This window comes from Kryptolebias marmoratus, linkage group LG19 (assembly GCF_001649575.2).
Source record: "Kryptolebias marmoratus isolate JLee-2015 linkage group LG19, ASM164957v2, whole genome shotgun sequence".
NCBI classification, from domain to species: Eukaryota; Metazoa; Chordata; class Actinopteri; order Cyprinodontiformes; family Rivulidae; genus Kryptolebias; species Kryptolebias marmoratus.
Window position 1 is genome coordinate 9,384,282 of NC_051448.1, and position 19,171 is coordinate 9,403,452.

At 41.5% G+C, this 19,171-nt stretch overlaps 1 protein-coding gene across 6 annotated transcripts in view; it reads left to right on the forward strand.

The window, feature by feature from the left end:
* utrn (utrophin) overlaps nt 1-19,171 on the forward strand; it is a 176,884-nt gene that overhangs the window by 33,520 nt on the left and 124,193 nt on the right. For all 6 annotated transcript variants that reach the window (XM_017423258.3, XM_025007463.2, XM_025007466.2 and 3 more), the window contains 28 exons: nt 1,384-1,511; nt 4,014-4,151; nt 4,242-4,355; nt 4,889-5,044; nt 5,235-5,405; nt 5,808-5,999; nt 6,523-6,657; nt 7,725-7,874; nt 8,090-8,251; nt 8,452-8,583; nt 8,753-8,926; nt 9,065-9,220; nt 9,314-9,484; nt 10,141-10,320; nt 10,552-10,680; nt 12,194-12,364; nt 12,518-12,574; nt 12,811-12,966; nt 13,544-13,681; nt 13,789-13,875; nt 14,505-14,675; nt 15,018-15,190; nt 16,550-16,700; nt 17,578-17,753; nt 18,047-18,182; nt 18,418-18,567; nt 18,711-18,863; nt 18,963-19,064. In XM_017423258.3, coding sequence (XP_017278747.1) covers nt 1,384-1,511; nt 4,014-4,151; nt 4,242-4,355; nt 4,889-5,044; nt 5,235-5,405; nt 5,808-5,999; nt 6,523-6,657; nt 7,725-7,874; nt 8,090-8,251; nt 8,452-8,583; nt 8,753-8,926; nt 9,065-9,220; nt 9,314-9,484; nt 10,141-10,320; nt 10,552-10,680; nt 12,194-12,364; nt 12,518-12,574; nt 12,811-12,966; nt 13,544-13,681; nt 13,789-13,875; nt 14,505-14,675; nt 15,018-15,190; nt 16,550-16,700; nt 17,578-17,753; nt 18,047-18,182; nt 18,418-18,567; nt 18,711-18,863; nt 18,963-19,064 — 4,109 coding nt within the window. The remainder of the gene's footprint in view (nt 1-1,383; nt 1,512-4,013; nt 4,152-4,241; nt 4,356-4,888; nt 5,045-5,234; nt 5,406-5,807; nt 6,000-6,522; nt 6,658-7,724; nt 7,875-8,089; nt 8,252-8,451; nt 8,584-8,752; nt 8,927-9,064; nt 9,221-9,313; nt 9,485-10,140; nt 10,321-10,551; nt 10,681-12,193; nt 12,365-12,517; nt 12,575-12,810; nt 12,967-13,543; nt 13,682-13,788; nt 13,876-14,504; nt 14,676-15,017; nt 15,191-16,549; nt 16,701-17,577; nt 17,754-18,046; nt 18,183-18,417; nt 18,568-18,710; nt 18,864-18,962; nt 19,065-19,171) is intronic.

Here is a 19,171-nt window from a genome sequence, read left to right on the forward strand (position 1 = left end):
TACCCCAGGAATTTATGTGCGCTGCTTTTAGCCAGAAATGAGTCTGTAAAGGAAGACTTGTATGTCTTCCTGAACATAAGCGTGCACGCGCGCGTGTGTGTGTGTGTGTGTGTGTTTGTTTTGCTGTGCCTCTCGGGCTTGATGACTCTTGAGGATTTGGATGACACTCAAGGAAAAGTATTTTGTTTTTTCTCGAGTTTGGTTTGTTTCTTGCTGGGGCTTTTTCCACCCCATGAATAATCTGCTTTCTGTCGTTTCTGTCTCTGCATAAGCAAATCTAGATTATGTGAGCTTTAAATCACCTGGTAATTAATAGAGACAGAAAAGGAAAGGGAGCCAGTCATGAGGAAGATGTAATGTAATCTTTGTACTCTTTGTAAGCCTTTGCGTGTTCATGACACTGTAGCTGTGATTTTAGGAGGTCAAGCAGTTTAAACACTGTACAACTTTGGCTCTGTCCAACCGTGTTTTGTTGATACACAAATGTTTTTATTGTTTGAGCGTTACGTCCACATGGAAATGACATTTTAGGAGCCCCTGAACCTCTAAGTTCCAAGTTTAAATGCCATTGTTGTGTTCTTATGTGAACAGCTTAAACACAACATTTTGAAATCGATGTGTAGTCTCACGTCCTTGACAGAAGTAACAACAATAATGACAGATGACGTGCTTGTGTTTGTGCTGCAGACGCCACTTTCTCAACTACAACTACACTATACATCAAGTACACATTTAAAAAACGTAGGAACTGAAACAGACTGAGACTTGAGTATTATTTACCCAGCTGTTCCTCTGGATTCTCTGCCTGAAATCGTCCACATGTCTTCAGATTTGAGCTGACACAACGTCCGGTCAGTAGTAGTTTCATGTGACACAGAGTAGAAGTTCCACTTCCTAGTCGGTCTACAATAAAGATTCAGTTTTTGCTCTTGTAATTGCCATCCTGCCTTTTTCTCTCCCCGTTTTTGTTTCGTTCGTCTTCTTTCCTGTTCATGGTGTATTTTAGTGTCAGCGTCACGGCGCCACACACAGGCCTGGCGGAGGTACCGCAGGTCAGGTCGGGTCGGGTCATTATCTGCGTTTCCGTGTGGATGAAAACTTTTCCAAACACCGTGTCTTGTTTACGAGGAAAAAGATAATTTTGGAAAGACAAAACGTTCCTGTGTTGACGAGGCCTCAACCTTTTTAAGTAAACACGCTGTTAAATATTTTACATCCTCAAACAGAGTCAAAAAAACTCACCACATGCAAAAATTGGGAAATCCCATTCAGCTTATTGCTTGTTTATGATGAATAACATCATTCCCCATTCAAATACTGCAAATGTTTACTTTCTCCATTCTGTTCTCTACACACCTCACCTTTCCTGTTGTTCTCCTCCAGCTTTAGCCGGTCTGGAAGCCACTCGGGCGGTTCAGAATGTGGTGGAGGGCCTGGAGGCCAGGCTGGCTGCTCTTAAAGAAGATATGGTGGACATGCACTCAACGGAGAGCGCAGTGGAGCGGGCACAGGTGAGCAGTCCTGACGACGTTTAAACACTTCCTGCAAAGTACTTTTAGCGCATGTGTGAAGTAATGCTCACACACACAAAAACGTTTAGATCCCAAAATCCTGAGATCCATTTAGAGTTACTCAAACGTCTGATTAAGTTATAAAAAATAATATTAAAGCTTACAGAAATTTGTGTGTGTGTGTTATTTTGAGATAGGTGATATCTGCCAATGACGTTCCAGCTCACAGAACAACAGTTCAGTGTCAGTTTTTGTCTCCTGCAGCTTTTTTTTCAGAACACAACAGAGCCCTTTATCAACCAGTCACTTCCCCGTACGGGAGGCTGTGCACGAACATGCCTTTTTACGTCTTTTTGCGCAGAAAGACGTGCTGTTGCATTCCTTCTGTTTTTACTCCGTGTTTGTCTTTTCCTCCGCGCTGTAGTGGAATGCGGCTCTTCTTATTGTGGCAGATAGGACGCAGAGCTGGGGAGGGGGAGGGGGATGGGGGGGGGTTGTGGCACATTCTGGGCAGCGTGCCCGTGCACGAAGCTTCACGTCGGGCCAGTGAACTTGTCAGTCAGCCCAACAGTCACAAAACACAAAGCCATGATGGCGTTTCAGAGATCTGGTAGTTATTAGTCTAATGAGAGGAGACGACACTGATATTCTTGGCTCGGGATTGTTGTAGACTCTTGTTTTATTATTCACTTTAATGTCTTAAACATAGATAAACATAGATCTTGTCATATTATTGTAAGCTAGTGGTGTTTCAAAGCATTAAAAAAAGATTTCCATGTCAAGCTTTCTGGGCTATTTTTTTTTCCTTTAGACATCACAAAATTAGTTCTCAGGAAAGTTAATTAAAAGAACGCCTTTCATTCTTTATATGGTAGAGTCTGACCTGCAGCTGTTAGCTGCATGTTGTTCCTCCTTTGTTATCCTCTTTGTCTGTCTGTCAAAAATAAAGCCCAAGTTGCCCAAGATTTAAAATGAATGAAACTACAGAAAAAAAGAACCTTTAAAAGGAGTGGTTCAGGTTGTTAAAAGTGGAGTTTTGTGCAAAGGATATGAACAATAATATCAAATGATGTTCTTTTTGCTGCTCCCTTCTTCAGGGGTTGCCATAGCAAAGAATTTGGTAATTGTTTTTATGCTGGATGCCCTTCCTGCCACAACCTGGGCTTGATCCTGTAGCCTCAGGATTACAAGACCACCAAGCTACCGCAGCCCTGAACAATAATATCTACTTTTTTTTAAATTAATCCCTGATCCTTACAGTTACTAAAACATGTTGTAAACATACCAAGTCAACTCCTTAACTAAAAGCTGTGTTTGTGTGGATCTATCCCATCAAAGGTTTCAAACAATAAATATCTTACCTGTTGGAGACAGCTCTTTGAACGACCTCAACCTGCAGATGAAGTTTAATTTTGATCAGTTCATCGAGCTAACATCTTGTCCAAGCAGGGCCAAGAACAGAGTGTATTGCTGCTGTCCTAAAACACTTTTTTTCAAATTTCAGTTAAGTGCTACAGCTAGCTGTTGCTGTAGAGATTTGCACTTGCAAATAACCACAAAATTCTTTGTAGTTAACCGTGTAATGTGCAGTGGACAATTTGGGGTTTTTAAAAAATCGTTGGCATGAAATGCAAGCTGAAACACACCAGGAACGCTGCAGTGCTAAGCGTCGTTGGAACCGTGGCAATTAAAACATAACACACACGTCAAGCTGAAGTGGCTGTAACGATACAGATCAACTTTAAAATAAATGATTAGCTCACGCTAAGATTTTTTTTTTCTCTCTGTCACCAGAATAACCAATTTGTTAAGCAATGGATTGCCGAACAGTCTCCTTTTTTTTCTTCATTGTTTTTAAGACAAGATTTTGGTTCGTATATCTCTGGAAACAAATTTAGCCACAAAACTTAATCTTTTCTCATCTATTTTAACATTTTTGATATGAAACAGAGCTACAGCTCAACAAGAGAAGAACTGTCAACAAAGCATAAATAAAGAGCTGCTATGAAAACCCGGCCGTCCACATAAGGAGTGAGTACAAGGCCGCTGCTGGTGTTGGATCATAAATGAAAATAACGAAGGGGTAGTTTTTGACACGAGTCATATGCCGCCTGTGTGTTTTGCCCTTTATCTTGTCAGTCTAATCATAATAAACTGTATTTCTTCAAACTGAGGTCGTTCAAAGAGCTGTCTACAACAGGCAAGATATTTATTGTTCATAACCTCTCCTCAGAACCTGAGATCAAAAAAATCTAATCTGTTGCTTTAAGCCAGTAAAAAGGGACTTTATGGTAGGAAAAAAACATCAGATATTACATGGGATGAATCCAGAGTTCGCACACAAACCTCGACTCTTTTAGTCAAGGAGATGATTTATAGTTACACACCTTTTGTTGTAGCGAGCGCTACTTTCTCAGGGAGCATTTCAGAAGTTTCTGAGCTGTTGTTACTTACGCGCTGCTTTGAGATGTCATTTTGAGCCTGAACTCTCGCTGACCCCAGGGCCTGTGCCTGGACATCGAGCAAACGCAACAAGCCTCTGATCCCGCCGAGCTGCAGAAATGGAGTGAGCTCTCGTCCCGGGCCCGCGAGGAGCACGGCACGCTGCAGTGCATTCTGGGCAGCATGAAGGACAATCAGGTAGCTTGGCTGTTATCGGAACTTTGTGGGCTTTTAGCTATTTACGATGAATGGTGTTCATTCAGTTGTCTGTTTACGTGCTGCGTTTAGGTGCGTTTGGAAAAAGTGGAATCCTGGTTGGATGAGGTTCAGGAGCTGTTGTCTCGGGACACCACGGGGTTGGGAGACACACAGAATCTACAAGATGAGCTTAATCAGTGCAAGGTGACAGAAAAGCTAATTGTGTTCATTATTTTTTAACAGCTTGACACTATAGGTAGGTATTTTATTATTTAAAATTAAATAATGTTTATAACTATCCACAAGATATCAAACAGTACGTAGGGTTGTTTTGACATATTTGCAATTCTAATCAAACAGTTCTTGAAAATAAGTGTTGTTTTTTTGTTCTGTAAATTAGCTTTATACATCTGCCCTTTACTGAAGACTTCTTAGTAACATTTTGCACTTTCATTTTTTTTATTGTTGCACGTACAAACTAAACAAAACCTTTTGCTTTAGAGTTGTCCTTTTCTGCCTTTTGTTGCCGCCGTAGTTTCTCTCACTTACAAAAGAAGGAGGAATATTTAAGTGTTACACAGTTAGAGGTGATTAAAAAATTCAAAGCATTTGGTGTAGTTGGTATTGTAGTTTTACATAGTTTTATTTTTTTCACCTGATCAGTCTGTTTATGACAGATTTGGATTTAGAATTTTAGGACGACCCCTCAAGGTTTTCTTTTTCTCTTTCTGAACTAGGAGTATGTGAATAAGATGGAGCTGGTGGATCGTTCGTTGAAGCAGATGGAGGAAAATGTAATTGCTGTGCAGGCGGCTGCAGTCCCAGGACTGGCCACGTGGGGAAAGGAGAAGTTAGGAGAACTTGAAGGAAGATGGGCCAAACTTAGCAAACAGGTGCCCCAAACTGTCATGTATATTTAATTTATTAAGTGGCTGATTACATTTTCCTGTCTGTAAATGCAGAATTACTTTCTCCCTCAGTGTCTTTTATGTTTGTATTCTGCAGTCTGTATGTAATTCACACTAGGATAAATTTAATGTCCGGTGCTTATTTCTCCCACCTGAGTCATCTGTTTTCCTCCAGCTCGTGAGCTATCAGGAGTCTGTGTCAGAGAGTCAAGAGAAGCAGGAGAACTTGAAGAAAGACCTGGCAGAGATGCAGGAGTGGATCGCCCAAGTTGACGAAGAGTTTCTTATGAGAGACTTTGAGTACAAAAGTCCCGAGGACTTGGAGGCATCGCTGGAGGAAATGAAGGTGGGGAAATGTTGGGAGAACTGACTACTTGAGAAACTGGAGAACTTATTTTTTTAGGAAAATGCAGTGTGAGCCCGAAACGACTCTGCTGAAATTTGCTGAAGAAGCTAAAACTTACGTTAAAACTAAAAATGGCAAAACACTAGCTAAAAGCTAAAATAAGAAAAACTCTAGCTTTAAAGTCAATAGTAGCAAAATGCAAGCTTATGGTAAAATTAGGAAAAGGAAAAGGATGGCTAAAAGCAGGCAAAATCAGCTTTAAGCAAATAAGAAAAACATTCAGGGAAAAACAAAAATATAAAACAAGAAAGCAACCCTGTGAATTAAAATCTGCGCTCACACAGTTATGTAGCTTTTTAACACCTTGTCTGTTGACATGTTACACGCCCTCGTGTCTTTCAGCGAGCGAAAGAGGATGTGTTTCAGAAGGAAGTGAAGGTGAAGATCCTGAAGGACAGCATCAACCTGCTGGTGTCCCAAACATCGCACTCTGGTGGAGGCTGTGGGCAGGAGCTGACCTCGGAGCTCGACAATGTCCTAGCCAATTATCACAAGCTTTGTGACCGCCTGAAGAGCAAATGTCACACCCTGGAGGTAATCTTTGTCTCAATATGAACTCAGTCTCCGTGTATTGAATATTAAACAAACAATAGTTGTTCATCAAATGAACTGTATTCACTTAAAAAATATATATCTGAAAGAAAATGCACTCAAGCTTCACAGTTTTTGTAAATCTGACCTGATTAGTTCTATGGTCTGCGTTTAGGATCGCCTTGTTTCAGAACAGCTGTAGATCTTTAAACCAACGTAACTCATATATTCATGCAGTGGTGGCTCAGTTTAGCTGGAGTTGGCTGCTGTGGTTTAGTTTTGGAATGACGTCTTGATTTATGTGATGTGTCACATCTTGGGCTTTCTCATTAATTTCTATGCAAGGATTGAGAGGAGTATAAAAATAATGCATGTACAGTTTGTTCAAAACCTTAAAAAGTAGATTAGATGTCACACATGTAACTTTGTTGGGCTTATAATCATGTCTGTTCTGTCAAAAGTCAAAATATAACCGTTTTCTCTTTTAAAACAGCGTATATAAGTGTATTGGCGTTGTTCTGTGCAGGAGGTCTGGTGCTGTTGGATGGAGCTGCTTCAGTACCTGGACCTGGAGCAGAGCTGGCTTAACACTGTGGAGGAGAAGCTGCAAACCACTGAAAACCTGACGGAGAGCCCCGAGGTTGTTAATGAGGCTCTGGAGGTATGAAAACAAAGTACTTGTTGAATTGATTATAAGCTAGAGCAGTGGGATATAAATCAAACGACCTAAAATGAATTATTTTCCTTCTAATGAAATGATTGTGTATAATCCTCTGTTTTAGTTAAAAACAGTTTAAATAAATAATTTAATGCCCAGAATTCAAAGTAAATGAATTTCCGACTAGAAAAAGTTCAATTCCAGAAACTAATAATTTAATTATATGCAAAATTACATGTTAATAGCATAATTTGTCTTTGATTTGTCTCCTAGATTTCTTCTGCTTTCACTTGCTCTGCTGCTATATCTGTAGAGCGCCTGCAGCACATCTGTCAAACTCACTTTTAATCACTTTGCTGTTTCTGTAATGTCACACAATGATGAAAGAAACTGAAGACCCTCGAAGACAGTGTTCCTCCTCCTTCTCCATGTCCTTCTCATCAAATGTTGCCTCTTCCAACAAGTCCACTCTTTTCTCACTGCCTCACTCATCTGAACCTGTTCCATCCCACCCTCATGCTCCTCCTCATCCTCTTGTTTTCGTCAGACTTACCCTTTCGGGGGTGGGGGGTAGGGGTGCAGCGCTGTTGCTCTTTCTTCCCATTACCTCCGGGAAGGAAAAGCAGCATTTAATGAACTTACATAAACATTGTTGGATCCAAACATGTGCTGTCACTCTCTCTCTTTCTCTTATTTGGGTCTTGTTTCCCTTTCAGCTCGTACATTTTTTTAGGCTTGCTTCTACCTGACACACCCAACGCAGCAATTTCTGCATCTTTGTCTGTTTTTAACTTTGATTATTTCAGTCTTTTACACACCTAATTGTGCAGGTTTAGTGTCTTTCTTTTGGCGTGTATTTCCTCTGCTATAGTTAACAGGTTCAGTTCAGTTCTTAAACTTATTCCTGCTCCTTTAAGGTTTATTTTATTTTCTGTAAAAAGACCAATTTGATCTCTGTTTGCAGCTTTATCAAAACATATATTTTTTATTTCTTTTTTTTTATCCTTTCCTTGTAATTTTTCGGACCTTGTTTTCATGCGTGCACCCGTTTCTTCCTCACAACTTTGCAGTCTTTGGAGAGCGTGCTCCGCCACCCCGGGGACAACCGGACGCAAATCAGAGAGCTGGGTCAGACTCTGATAGACGGGGGCATTCTTGATGAACTCATTAGTGAAAAACTCGAGGCCTTCAACTCCCGCTACGAGCAGCTCAACCATCAGGTCAGGACTTCTTTATTCTAGTGCATGTATAATATTTTCCATATCCTTGTTCGGTGAAAATAGCCGGTTACATTCCTGAGTAAAATAATTAATAACACGCTCTAAGTCTGCCACTGTGGTCACTCTTTTTCAGTTTATTTGCTCGGAAATGCACTGCTGAGTAAATAAAAACCCCGGACGGACAGATTTAAATCCCTCTTCCTGTCGTTATACAGGCGGTGAACAGACAGGTCAGCCTCGAGCAGCAGCTGCACACGCTGAAAGAGAACGAACAGGCGCTCCAGACGCTGCAGGAGTCCCTGAGCCAGCTTGACCACACTCTCACCTCCTACCTCACTGATCGCATAGACGCGTTTCAGCTCCCCCTAGAGGCACAGGTGGGTAGTACGCATGAAGTCCTGGAAAAGCATCCTAACATGATCCTTAAAAAGTAGTGGTATATCCCATAAAATGGTTTATTTTCTGATTATCCTTACCAATTTAGAAGCAAATTGAATTTTGCATGTTCACAAAATGCAATCAATTCGGGCAGATTGTGGATGTCTCATTTTAGCAATATCTGTTTACTTTCCTTCAGACTATCGGTACAGAGATTGCAGCCCACGAGGCGACAATGGAGGAGATGAAGAGAAGAAATGTGGTTAATTTACCTCCTCCCACTTCTGAAGGAAAAGCAGGCCGTGGTGGGACCATGTTGGACCAGCTGCAGGTAACACTGCCTCCTACTGGTCAAAGTCAGGATCTGGTTTCTCATCCAACTACTGCTTCTATTTTAACATATGAGATTATTATTCACTTTTGCATCTTTAGATGTAATTCTTCAACGATGAATCACAGAAATGTGTACTTTTGTTGACACTTTGCATTGCTGTCTGCAGAGGAAACTGAGGGAGATCTCCACAAAATACCAGCTCTTCCAAAAGCCTGCGAACTTTGAGCAACGCATGCTGGACTGTAAGAAGATCCTGGAGGGGGCCAAAGCCGAGCTGCATGTTCTGGAAGCAAAAGATGTGGAACCAGAAAAGATCCAGTCCCATCTCGCTGGGTGTATGGTGAGAACTTGAGCTTTGTTGTACACGACCTGTTGGTGCAGCTTATGGTCATTATTAAAAACTTACATGGGTTTTCTTTATAAATAAATGATAAAGCTATTCTGGACATTTAAATGTTGTGTTTTTTTTTCTATGTAGAAATTATATAAGTTGCTGAGTGAGGTGAAGCTCGAGGTGGAGACGGTGATAAAAACAGGACGTCAGATTGTTCAGAAACAGCAGACGGAGAACCCCAAAGCTATGGACGAACAACTTACTGCTCTCAAACTGCTCTACAACGACCTCGGGGCTCAGGTACCCTGTTTAGATTGTTTTTTCATTTTAAAGCACATCATTTCTCCTTGTTCCATAAAATTCAGCTTTGAGGCACGCTCTTTGTCTTCACAGGTCACCGAGGGCAAGCAGGACCTGGAAAAGGCTCTCTCTTTGTCCCAGAAGTTCCAGAAAGAGAGCGCCGTCATGCAGGACTGGCTGTCCACGAACGAGGTCCACATGCAAGAGAAAAACAGCGACGGAGACATGCCAGCTGACATCGATGCTGAGGTTGCATGGGCTAACGTGAGTGACTGCCGACAGTAGAAAATCATCAGTAGCAGCTTAGATTACTGTTGACTTCCTTTACTTTCTGCAATTATGAATTTTTCCAATGATGCAACCTTTTTCTCATGGAACAAAGAGGTTTATTGATATGACTTCTAAAACAAGCACTTACCCCTCTCGCCAGTAGGTGGAGCAGAAATCCTATTTTTTGTTTCTGTATGATGCATAGAGATGTTTGTTTCTAGGTTTATGTGTCAAACTTTGTTATCCTCGGTTATTTTCATAGAATAAACTAAAGAAGTGGGAACAAAGTATATTTTTATGACAGGCTCCTGGTAACAAAGTGCCCAAATATCCAGTTTATTTTGACACTGGTTTCTCCTTCGATTTGATTTTAGGAGCCTTTTTATGCCTGAATGATTCACAAGTTCGGTTTTGTGGCTCAACAAATAACAAAAAATAATCATATAAAAATGTTTAGGTACTGAAGTGAAAATGAGTGAAAAAATATTTAAAGAAAACCTTTAAAAGCTCCTCAGAAAACAAACTATTCACCGCTTTAAAACATGACAAGGAGGTCTGGCTGCTTGGAATCGTAATCTAAAGAACTGAGGGATGACTCGAGTTGCTCAGAGTACTGCATAAAAATGGTTAAATGTGCGTGACTCGATCAGGGCCTGCTGAAGGAGACGGATCGTTGGAAGGCGGAGCTGTCCAACCTGACGGAGGTCAGTGCAGGTCTGCAGACTCTGGTGGAGGGCAGCGAGGCTCAGCTGGAGGGCAAACTCTGTGACCTGAACGAAGCCTGGGGCCGCGTGCGCACCTGGACTGAAGACTGGCTCAGCGCTGTTCTGGTGAGGGCAAAACACTGCAAACGACTAGATTTAATGAAGAGCACAGCAATTTTTTTTTATATTGTCTTACGAGTGTCGATTTTCTCTGTCCTGCATCATTTATCACAACTTGCAACTAAACAAAAGCATTAAATTTAACTTTGACTTGTAGTGCATCATTGTCCTAGGTGAAGATTATTACTTAACTTAATAATGCATATCAAATGTGATGTAATATGCGTAAATTTGCAGAGTCACCAAAATGAGGTGGAAATTTTAGACGAGAACTTGGCTCACATCAGCACCTGGCTCTACCAGACTCAGATCCACCTGGACGAGGCCGAGCGTCTGCCTCCAGCAGAAAGAGAAAAGGTGTTAAAGGTAAGACCGAGAAACTCATTGCATCTCAGAGATGCTGCATAAGCACGAGCGAAGGTGAAACTATCCTAATGTGTGGAAAGAATTCACCAAGCATCAAACACACATAAGGAAAAGTGAAGTTTTCATTTTTTACAAATGTGAAATGTGAAATAAAGGCATTTTGATGTGTTTTCAGATGAACTTCAGCAGATTTTCTTTAAAATCTGACTGTTCAAAAGCTTATAAATGTAGACACTGTTTGTTGTGTGTAGTTTTTGATAACTAATGCTCATTCTCTCCCTTACCAAAAAAACAACAACAACCAAATGTTAGTGCAAGCTTGTTGGTATTGCTGTAAGTAGTGTGTTTTAATAATCAGACATTTGGGAGAAACGACAGTTAGAGCCCTTTACGATTATGTTACATTTTTTCTTTTGCAGTCGTATTAACTCTTAGATCTTCCCTTCTTTTGGCAATCAGAACTGAAACTAGACATCAGCTCAACTTAATCGGTTCATGCTGAACTATGTCAAAATAAATAATAAAAATAAACATAATCTACCTCCAACCCTCTGGATTAAATACAGTTTAACTTTAATGGGTACGTGGATGACACTCAGCTGTTTATTTCCACCAAACCTTCCTTTATTCTCCCCCTCTTCTCTTTGTGACTGAGTACAGAAAATCAAATGCTGCTTCTCATAGTGATAGAACAGAAGTTCTCCTCATTGGCAGGGAAACACTAACTAAGTTTGACAGTTTTTCAGTTATCATTGACACTTCATTAGTCCTTCCCTCCCCTCAGGGTAAGATTCTGGTTGCCATCCTCAGCAGCACTCTATCATACTAACCACACATCAGTAATACAGTTCAGTCTGCTTATTTCCATCTCTGTAATATTAACCGCCTTCGCTCTGGTCCGTACCCTTCACGCCTCGATTACTGTAACTCCCTTTTCTTTGGTCTTCCACAAAAGTTCCTTCGTAAACTTGAGTTGGACCAGAACTCTGCTGCACGTCTCGTTACCAGAACTCCATCCTTTAACCACATGACTCCTGCTCCTCAGCTCCTAAGGCAGTTCATAATCTCGCTCCTCAGTATGTTTCTGATCTTTTACGCGTCACCACACCCACTCGTACTCCTAATTCCTCATCTTCCATTAATCTTCCAGCACCCTGAGTCTGTCTGATCACCATGGGGGCCCAAGCTTTCAGCCACTTTGTCCTCCCGCCTCTGCAGTTCCCTTCCTCCTGACATCCGTAACTTTGACTCTCTCTACTTTGAAATCCTGTCTGGAAACATACCTGTTGAAACAGACCTGCTCAATCTGATCATTTTCATCTTTTGATGTTATTTTTTATTAATGTATATTTTTATCTCTGCATGCTTTGTTTTTACTATTCTGTCCGGACTGTTTGTTGTTTTTAATCATATTTTGTGGGGTAACCTTGGGTATTTTAAAAGCCTATAACTGAAATGTATTCTTCTTCTTATTAATATTCACATCAGCTGTCTTTGTTGTTGTTGTTTTTAGAGCATGCTAGAAGAGCTGGAGGACATCAGTCTGCGTGTGGACAACGTGAGGGACCAAGCTGTCATCCTGATGACCAGCAGGGGGCCCGCTTGTCGAGAGGTTGTGGAGCCCAAACTGGCGGAGCTCAACTGCAACTTTGACAAAGTTTCCCAGCACATAAAAACTGCCCAGGTAAAAAAATAAAAAAGTACCAAACAGGTTAACCAGCAGATTGGTGTGTGTTACAGTTTTTTTTTCTTTCTACTGGGTGGAATTTGATGCTGGTTTTGATGCAAAAACTTGTAAAGCAGTTTGTGTAACCTGTGATTGTTTTGTCCTTGTCAGATGATGACCAGTCTGGAGTCAGGAGACGCTGAGATGAATCAGCAGTCACCTCAGCTGGTACTAGAAACTTATTTATACAAGCTGCACTGGCAATTAGTTAACAAAAATCCCAAATAAAATTTATTACCAACAAACTGGAAATGAATAGAAATGCTTGCTCATACAGCAAAGCCCAGTTTTCTTTGAGATTGATTACAGCTGAGCTCTTTTTCAGAGCAGATGTGGATAATTAGACTTACATGTGAAGCTCTGACTGAGTTTCCTGAGGTTTGTTTTTGTTCTTTTTTAATCAGGTCATCCACAGTCAGGAGATCCGAGCACAAAGTCAGACTCACCCTGATCAAGCTGTGTTCCCAGCAGAGATAAAGGACCTTCAGGCAGAGCTGCAGAGCACTCTGAGAGCTCTGCAGCAGCAGCAGGACCCAGTAAACACCCTGGATGATGACAAGGTACTCAGGGTTACCTTTTAATTAAGACCAACTGTCTATCTAAATTTTGGGAAAATGTGGAATAACAGTTTATTCCCTTGTCTGGTCAAATATTTCTAATTTCTCTGTTGATTGTTGAAAAGAATGTTGATCCAGGTTATTCACTTTCAGAGGTTTTATGAGATTTTTTTTAATTAAAAATAAATAAACTGAGCTCCAGTCTGTATACAGCAGAGCTGCCACCTGATAAGGTGAGCTTTGATTGGGTGTTTTCAAGGTTTAACAAGTTTGGAATTCAATCTGTGTTATCGTGTTTTATGACGTTAAACACACCAACTGAAAGAAAACAGAGCAATCCAAAGCAAGGTCACTGTGCCAGCCAGGAAGCTCTTTTGTGTTTTAAACATCATTTCTTTCCTGAAAGACGTCTACAACCTCTCCTGTATCCTGCGTAACTTTACACTTTCTTAGCAAGTTGGAGAGATTTCAGATTTATTTAGGATTGCTCGAATAACAAAAATCTGGCTTTAAATAACATTTGAATTGGAAAGTTTTGAATGCTTAAAGTCACCTCTTCCCCCGTCCTGCTCTGCACCAGATGGATGAGGAGAAAGCCGGCGTGGAAGACCTGCTGCGAAGGGGAGAAGAACTGCTGCAGCAGACTTCAGATGAAGGCCAAAGGGAAGAGTTGAGAGAGATGCTGCTCCGGCTGCAGAGCCAGTACTCGGCTCGCAGGGTGAGATACAGAAGTTGTGCCTTCTTTGAACACCATAGACATTAGACTCTTTCTGTGTTGTATTACCCAGTTGCGCACTCACGAGCATGCATGTCTTCTTATTTCAGGACCGGCTAAAAGTTGGGCAGGTCACAGTCTCTGGGGGAACGTCATCTTCTCACAGGTTCACGGAGCAAGCAGAGTTTTCAGTCGAGGTAAACGACACGCGCACTTACATGTACTGGACTTATAATCATTAAATGGTCAGAGAAGAAACAGTTCAAAGTTTACTGAGGCCAGACTGAAAATACAGCACCAAGTCAGACTATAAGGAGGCAAGCAAAGAAATACTCAAAGAAGAAAGGTGTTTATTTTATGCAACAAAGCCCCGAATGTTGGAACAAGTGCAGCATTGTTGGCCAGTCTGCTGGGAAAGCTGCATCAGAGCCAGCAACACTTAGTAAGGATTCATCCTGCCTTCTGCTGCTCTAGTTTTGCAAAGGAGGGTGCTGCACAAGCTGCTGATCATTATCTCACAACCTCTTCATGACCTCCAGGTCCAATAGAAGAGCACTTTTAGCGAGCTTATACTTATCTCAGCTTTGCCAAACAATCGAGTTATAACTCTAAAACAGCACAAGGATTAGCCTTTGCCTCTTCCTCTGGCAGAATTTTTTTTTTTCTGTTCTTGGTATGTCAGAGCAGCTTTTAGTTTGCTTCTTGTTAAATATTAGTTTGTATTTGTTTTATTTTTTTGTGATTAAAGTTATGTGACAGTTTAAAAACTCTTCAGGCGTGCTCTAATTTGGATGACACTTTTTTCTTCTCCTCCTCTGTGATGTAGGAGATGTCTGCAGCCGGGCGCAGCAGCGCTCTGTCAGTGTCTCCTTCTGACTACCTGTTGGATGTCAACAAACTTCTGCTCGCCATGGCCGACAACGAGCTGCTCCTGAACTCTTCGGAGCTCAGCGGGGGCCTTTATGAAGACTTCTCTAGCCAGGAGGACACACTGAAGGTGGAACTGTTTACTACATGTCACCTGCAAAATCACAAGCTGTTTTTTGTAAGGCATGATGCAGAAACTACATTTAAAATTTGCTTTTTTATAGCAGTTTTTAAAATTTTAAATAAGAAAAAAGGACATCAAAAGAAGGTTGCTGTATATGTTGCCTTTGGAGTAAAATAACTTGGGAATGTCTTCAGTTTGACATCAAAACCGTGTTTATTTTTTTAGGATATTAAGGTTTCAATATGAACTTTTTTTATCGCAATAGTGAGTCGAGTTTTTTTAAAATGGTGGTATTAGATCATTTGATGTTGCAGTAAAAGTTTACCCATTTTAGATTTTCTTTCACAGAATATCAAAGAGAGTCTGGATCATTTGGGTGAGCAGATCACAGGGATTCATGAGCGCCAGCCTGAAGCCATCAGAGACGCTTCCCCTGATGAAGTGGCCCAAATGGAAGACGCCCTCACGCAGCTCAACGCCGAGTGGGACCGCCTGAATCGCATGTACAATCAGCGCAAAGGGTAAACTACACCTACAGGCTAAGACGTATTGTATTCAGTCAAACTCGTATTGGTCTTTAACAGAACAAAACTGACCACGTTGTGTTGAGTGTAAAGTTTGGTGGCGGGGGTATCATGGTGTGGGGTTGTTTTTCAGGAGTTGGGCTTGGCTGCTTAGTTCCAGTGAAGGGAACTCTTAATGCTTCAGCGTACCAAGACATTTTGGACAATTTCATGCTCTTAACTACGTGGAGACAGTTTGGGGATGGCCCCTTCCTGTTCTGACTTGAGAGTGCACAAAGCAAGGTCCATAAAAACATAGATGAACAAGTTTCGTGTGGAAGAACTTGACTGGTCTGCACAGAGTCCTGACCTCAATCTGATAGGGCACCTTTGGGATGAATTAGAGTAGAGACTGTGAGCTGGGCCTTCTGTCCAACATCAGTGTCTGAGCTCACAAGTGTGCATCTGGGAGAATGATCAAAAATTCCTATAAACACTCCTAAACCTGTGGAAAGCCTTCCCAGAAGAGCTGAAGCTGTTATAGTTACAAAGAGTGTGCCAACATCATATTAAAGCCTATGGATTAAGAATGGGCTGTCACTGAAGTTCATTTGAGTGTGAAGGGAGACGAGCGAATACGCTGCAATACAGCGTATATGCAAATGAATCTGTGAGTCAGGGTGTTTGTTTGAAGCTGCAGGGGAAGGGAATGCCAGCTGTCCATTTCTCAGGAGACAGCAGATAGGATGAAACACACTCGCCGACCTTGGTTAATGTCGGAGCAATTCCTTAGGCATAAACAGTCCCATGCCTGTTCCCATATTCATTCTCAAACGTAAACACACAGACAGTGGGTGACATTGGCCACCATCAACACAATTTGTTGGACATAAGCCGTCTTTGTTTGCTGAGTGCAGGGAGAACAAGTATGAGCGTAAACTGGCGAGGAAGTTTTCAGTTTGCATACAAATGCTGAAACGCTCCATTTGTATTCACGACAACCTCTGAGCATTCGTTTAATAAAAGAAATTGGAGCTGATTTCGAGCGAGGTTGTTTCTTTCTTTCTGCTGTCTGTGTCTTCATTTGATCAAAATGTTTTTAACTCCAATCAGCTTTAAAGTTTACAAAGTTTGGACAAATATTTGGATTGGACTTCCTGAAATTCTTTAGATCAGGATGTTTAGCAACATACAGTAGCTGCATTCTGGACTTATTGTTGCTAATATTAATTGTTGCAGCTGTGAATAAAAACAATATATTAATACTAATAATTATAATATTAAAGTGACGCTAATAGCTTAGATTATCCACAGATGTTGGACTATTAGGATTGACAAAAACGCGGTAAAAAGTTGTTATTTCTCGCTGTGCTGCAGGACTTTTGACCGTGCGTTAGAGGAGTGGGGACAGTTTCACTGTGACTTGAAGGACATTTCTCAGTGGCTGACGGACACAGAGACGCAGCTGTCCGAAAGCGTTACTCCTGATGGGCAGCTCGACCTGGAATCTGCACAGCAGCACCAAGAGGTCAGTGGAGGCTGATGCTTGGTCTGATTTCTGTACGGGGATTCATTCCTGATTCATTTCAATAAGCAACTTTGTGTTATATGATGTAGAACTTTTTGCTGACAGCTTAACGTTTATGTTACAAACGCAGTAAAAGAAAATGCGCGTCAGCATTCGTTTATCATTTCAAAGCAAGATAATAAAAATCCCAGAATGCTAAAATATGTTTGAAATAAAGACTGTGAGATAATTGGTTATGTTAGACACATTATACTTGCACTTTTATTACCCGGGAGAAACAATAAGTTCTACACTGTGTCCCAAAAACACACTATAAATCTGTTTATTATGCAGAGCAGACATGAAGATAAGTCAAGAGTACAACAAGAGAGGCCTGTAATTTGGCTCTGTTTGATGACCAAAGTGGCATTTCATTTCCCAGGGGGATTAAACCCCTAAACCCGCCGCATTATCACTGACAACACCGCCGCCATTAACACCTTTATGAGTTGCCAAACTGGAGCCACACTCCTGTCTGCATGGCTTCTTCAAATGTTTTCACAGTTGCTGAGAATGAGATGAGGGATCAAATGGAAGGGAACTGAGAGATCTATTAGCTGACTCATCCTTTCTGCGGACTGTACAATCACTCAGCTTTACGGGTTCGTCTTAAATCTCTCGTGGAGGAAGGTAGAGATTTGGCAGCTTAAATCTGGACTTGCTACAAATCATCCGCGCGAGTCAAAGACATTTGCTTTGAGATAAAACACTTGAGTTGGGGATTTGGGCCAGATAGGATGAGATTATTCAGTTTGACTGAACCTTGATTTCACAGTATTTGTTTCTAACCACTTCTTTTGTGGTTGTGTTTGTTTTTTTAATATATATTGTGTTTCAGGAGCTGAAAGAAGGCCTCGCCAGTCATCAGCCTGTTCTTGCTGGACTGACTCGCACTGGGGAGCAAATAATTGGAAAGCTTTCATCGCTTGACGGGCCCCTCCTTGAGGAGAAGTTAAATATTCTGAGTCAGCGTTGGAGAGCTGTAAACCGCCAAGTAATGGACAGACAACGCAGGTATCCACGAAAATAATAGATGGAGGATTAAAAGGACACAGTAGTCGGTGTTTAAGTTTTAGAATGGGTCTGTCTTGACTTCGTAGTTTTAAAGTACAGATAATGTAAAGATTTTATCGTCACCCGGCTGTTTGTCAATCTTGTGCAGGTCAACGTTATCAGTGTGGTCAATCAGCCTGCAACAGCAATTTAAACGTAAATTTTAGGATTAGTCCTGTAACCTCCAGCAAATGTAGATCCTAATCTGAGGACATTTTGTGTGTGTGTGTGTGTGTGTGTGTGTGTGTGTGTAGGTTGGCTGGAGAGGATCCAGCCCTGTTTGACCTGGTGAGGAGGCGTGAGGAGCTGACTGTGTGGCTGGAACAGGCAGAAAATGCTGTGAGCTCCTTACCTGTCTGTGCCACTGACAGCAACCTCAGAGAGCTCAAGGTACAGCCAAACCAAAACTACCAGCTCAAGTCACTCAAATTAAAAGAACATTGAGTTTTTGTTGAAGGGAATTGTCAACTTATATTTCTTGGTTCGGAACAAAACAAAAATATTTCCACAGGGAAACGTAAAGAGTTTTTAGTCTTAATTACTCAGTGTCCTCAACTTTACTCTTATTTTCCCATCTGCCTGTGATTCTTTTTAAAACTAAGGGTCAGTACACCTGTCTTTGCAGGCCCTCGCCGAGGATATGGACACTCAGAACGAACGGCTTGGTTGGCTGAACAAGCACGCTCCACAGATCCTGGCCAGTCCCAGTGTGAGCCCTCAGAGCAGAGACCAGCATGTGGGAAAACTGAGAACCATCAACCTCAAGTGGAGCAAGGTAAAGTTGGACAAATCCTGTGCTCAAACTCACTTTTTCTACCTCTAAAATGGCATGTTAGGAGTTTTATGTTTGGCTCTGTTTCTATTCTCATTTCCTTCCTCAATAACTTGTTTTCTCTAATGCTTTCCTTCATTCTGCAGGTAACTCATGAGTTGCTGGACAAAGTAGGTGAGGTGGAGACCAATCTGCAGAGTCACACGCTGTTCCAGGACAGGATGAACAAGCTGACAGAGTGGGTCGTCAGCACAAACCAGACAATCGTGACCCGAGGCCTGAATCCTGGCCAAGCGCTGGTATACTGCCTGAAATCATTTCAAGATCTACCACACTTGAAAATCCATATATAATTTGCACAGATGCTTTAGCTGAAATAATTTTCGAACCCTGTCTAGGCTCTGGAGGCCTCTATGAAAGACAGGAAGACGGACCTGGAGGACCTGTTGGCTCATTCTATTGAGCTGCAGAGACAACAGCAGCTGTTGCCTCAGGAAAAGGTACCAGATTCCAAAGTAATAAAATTCAGTAAAGAACATATTGCATTTAATTACTGTATTGAACTTCCAAAGCGTCACTACTTCACCTGAGGTAATTTGGTGTCTTG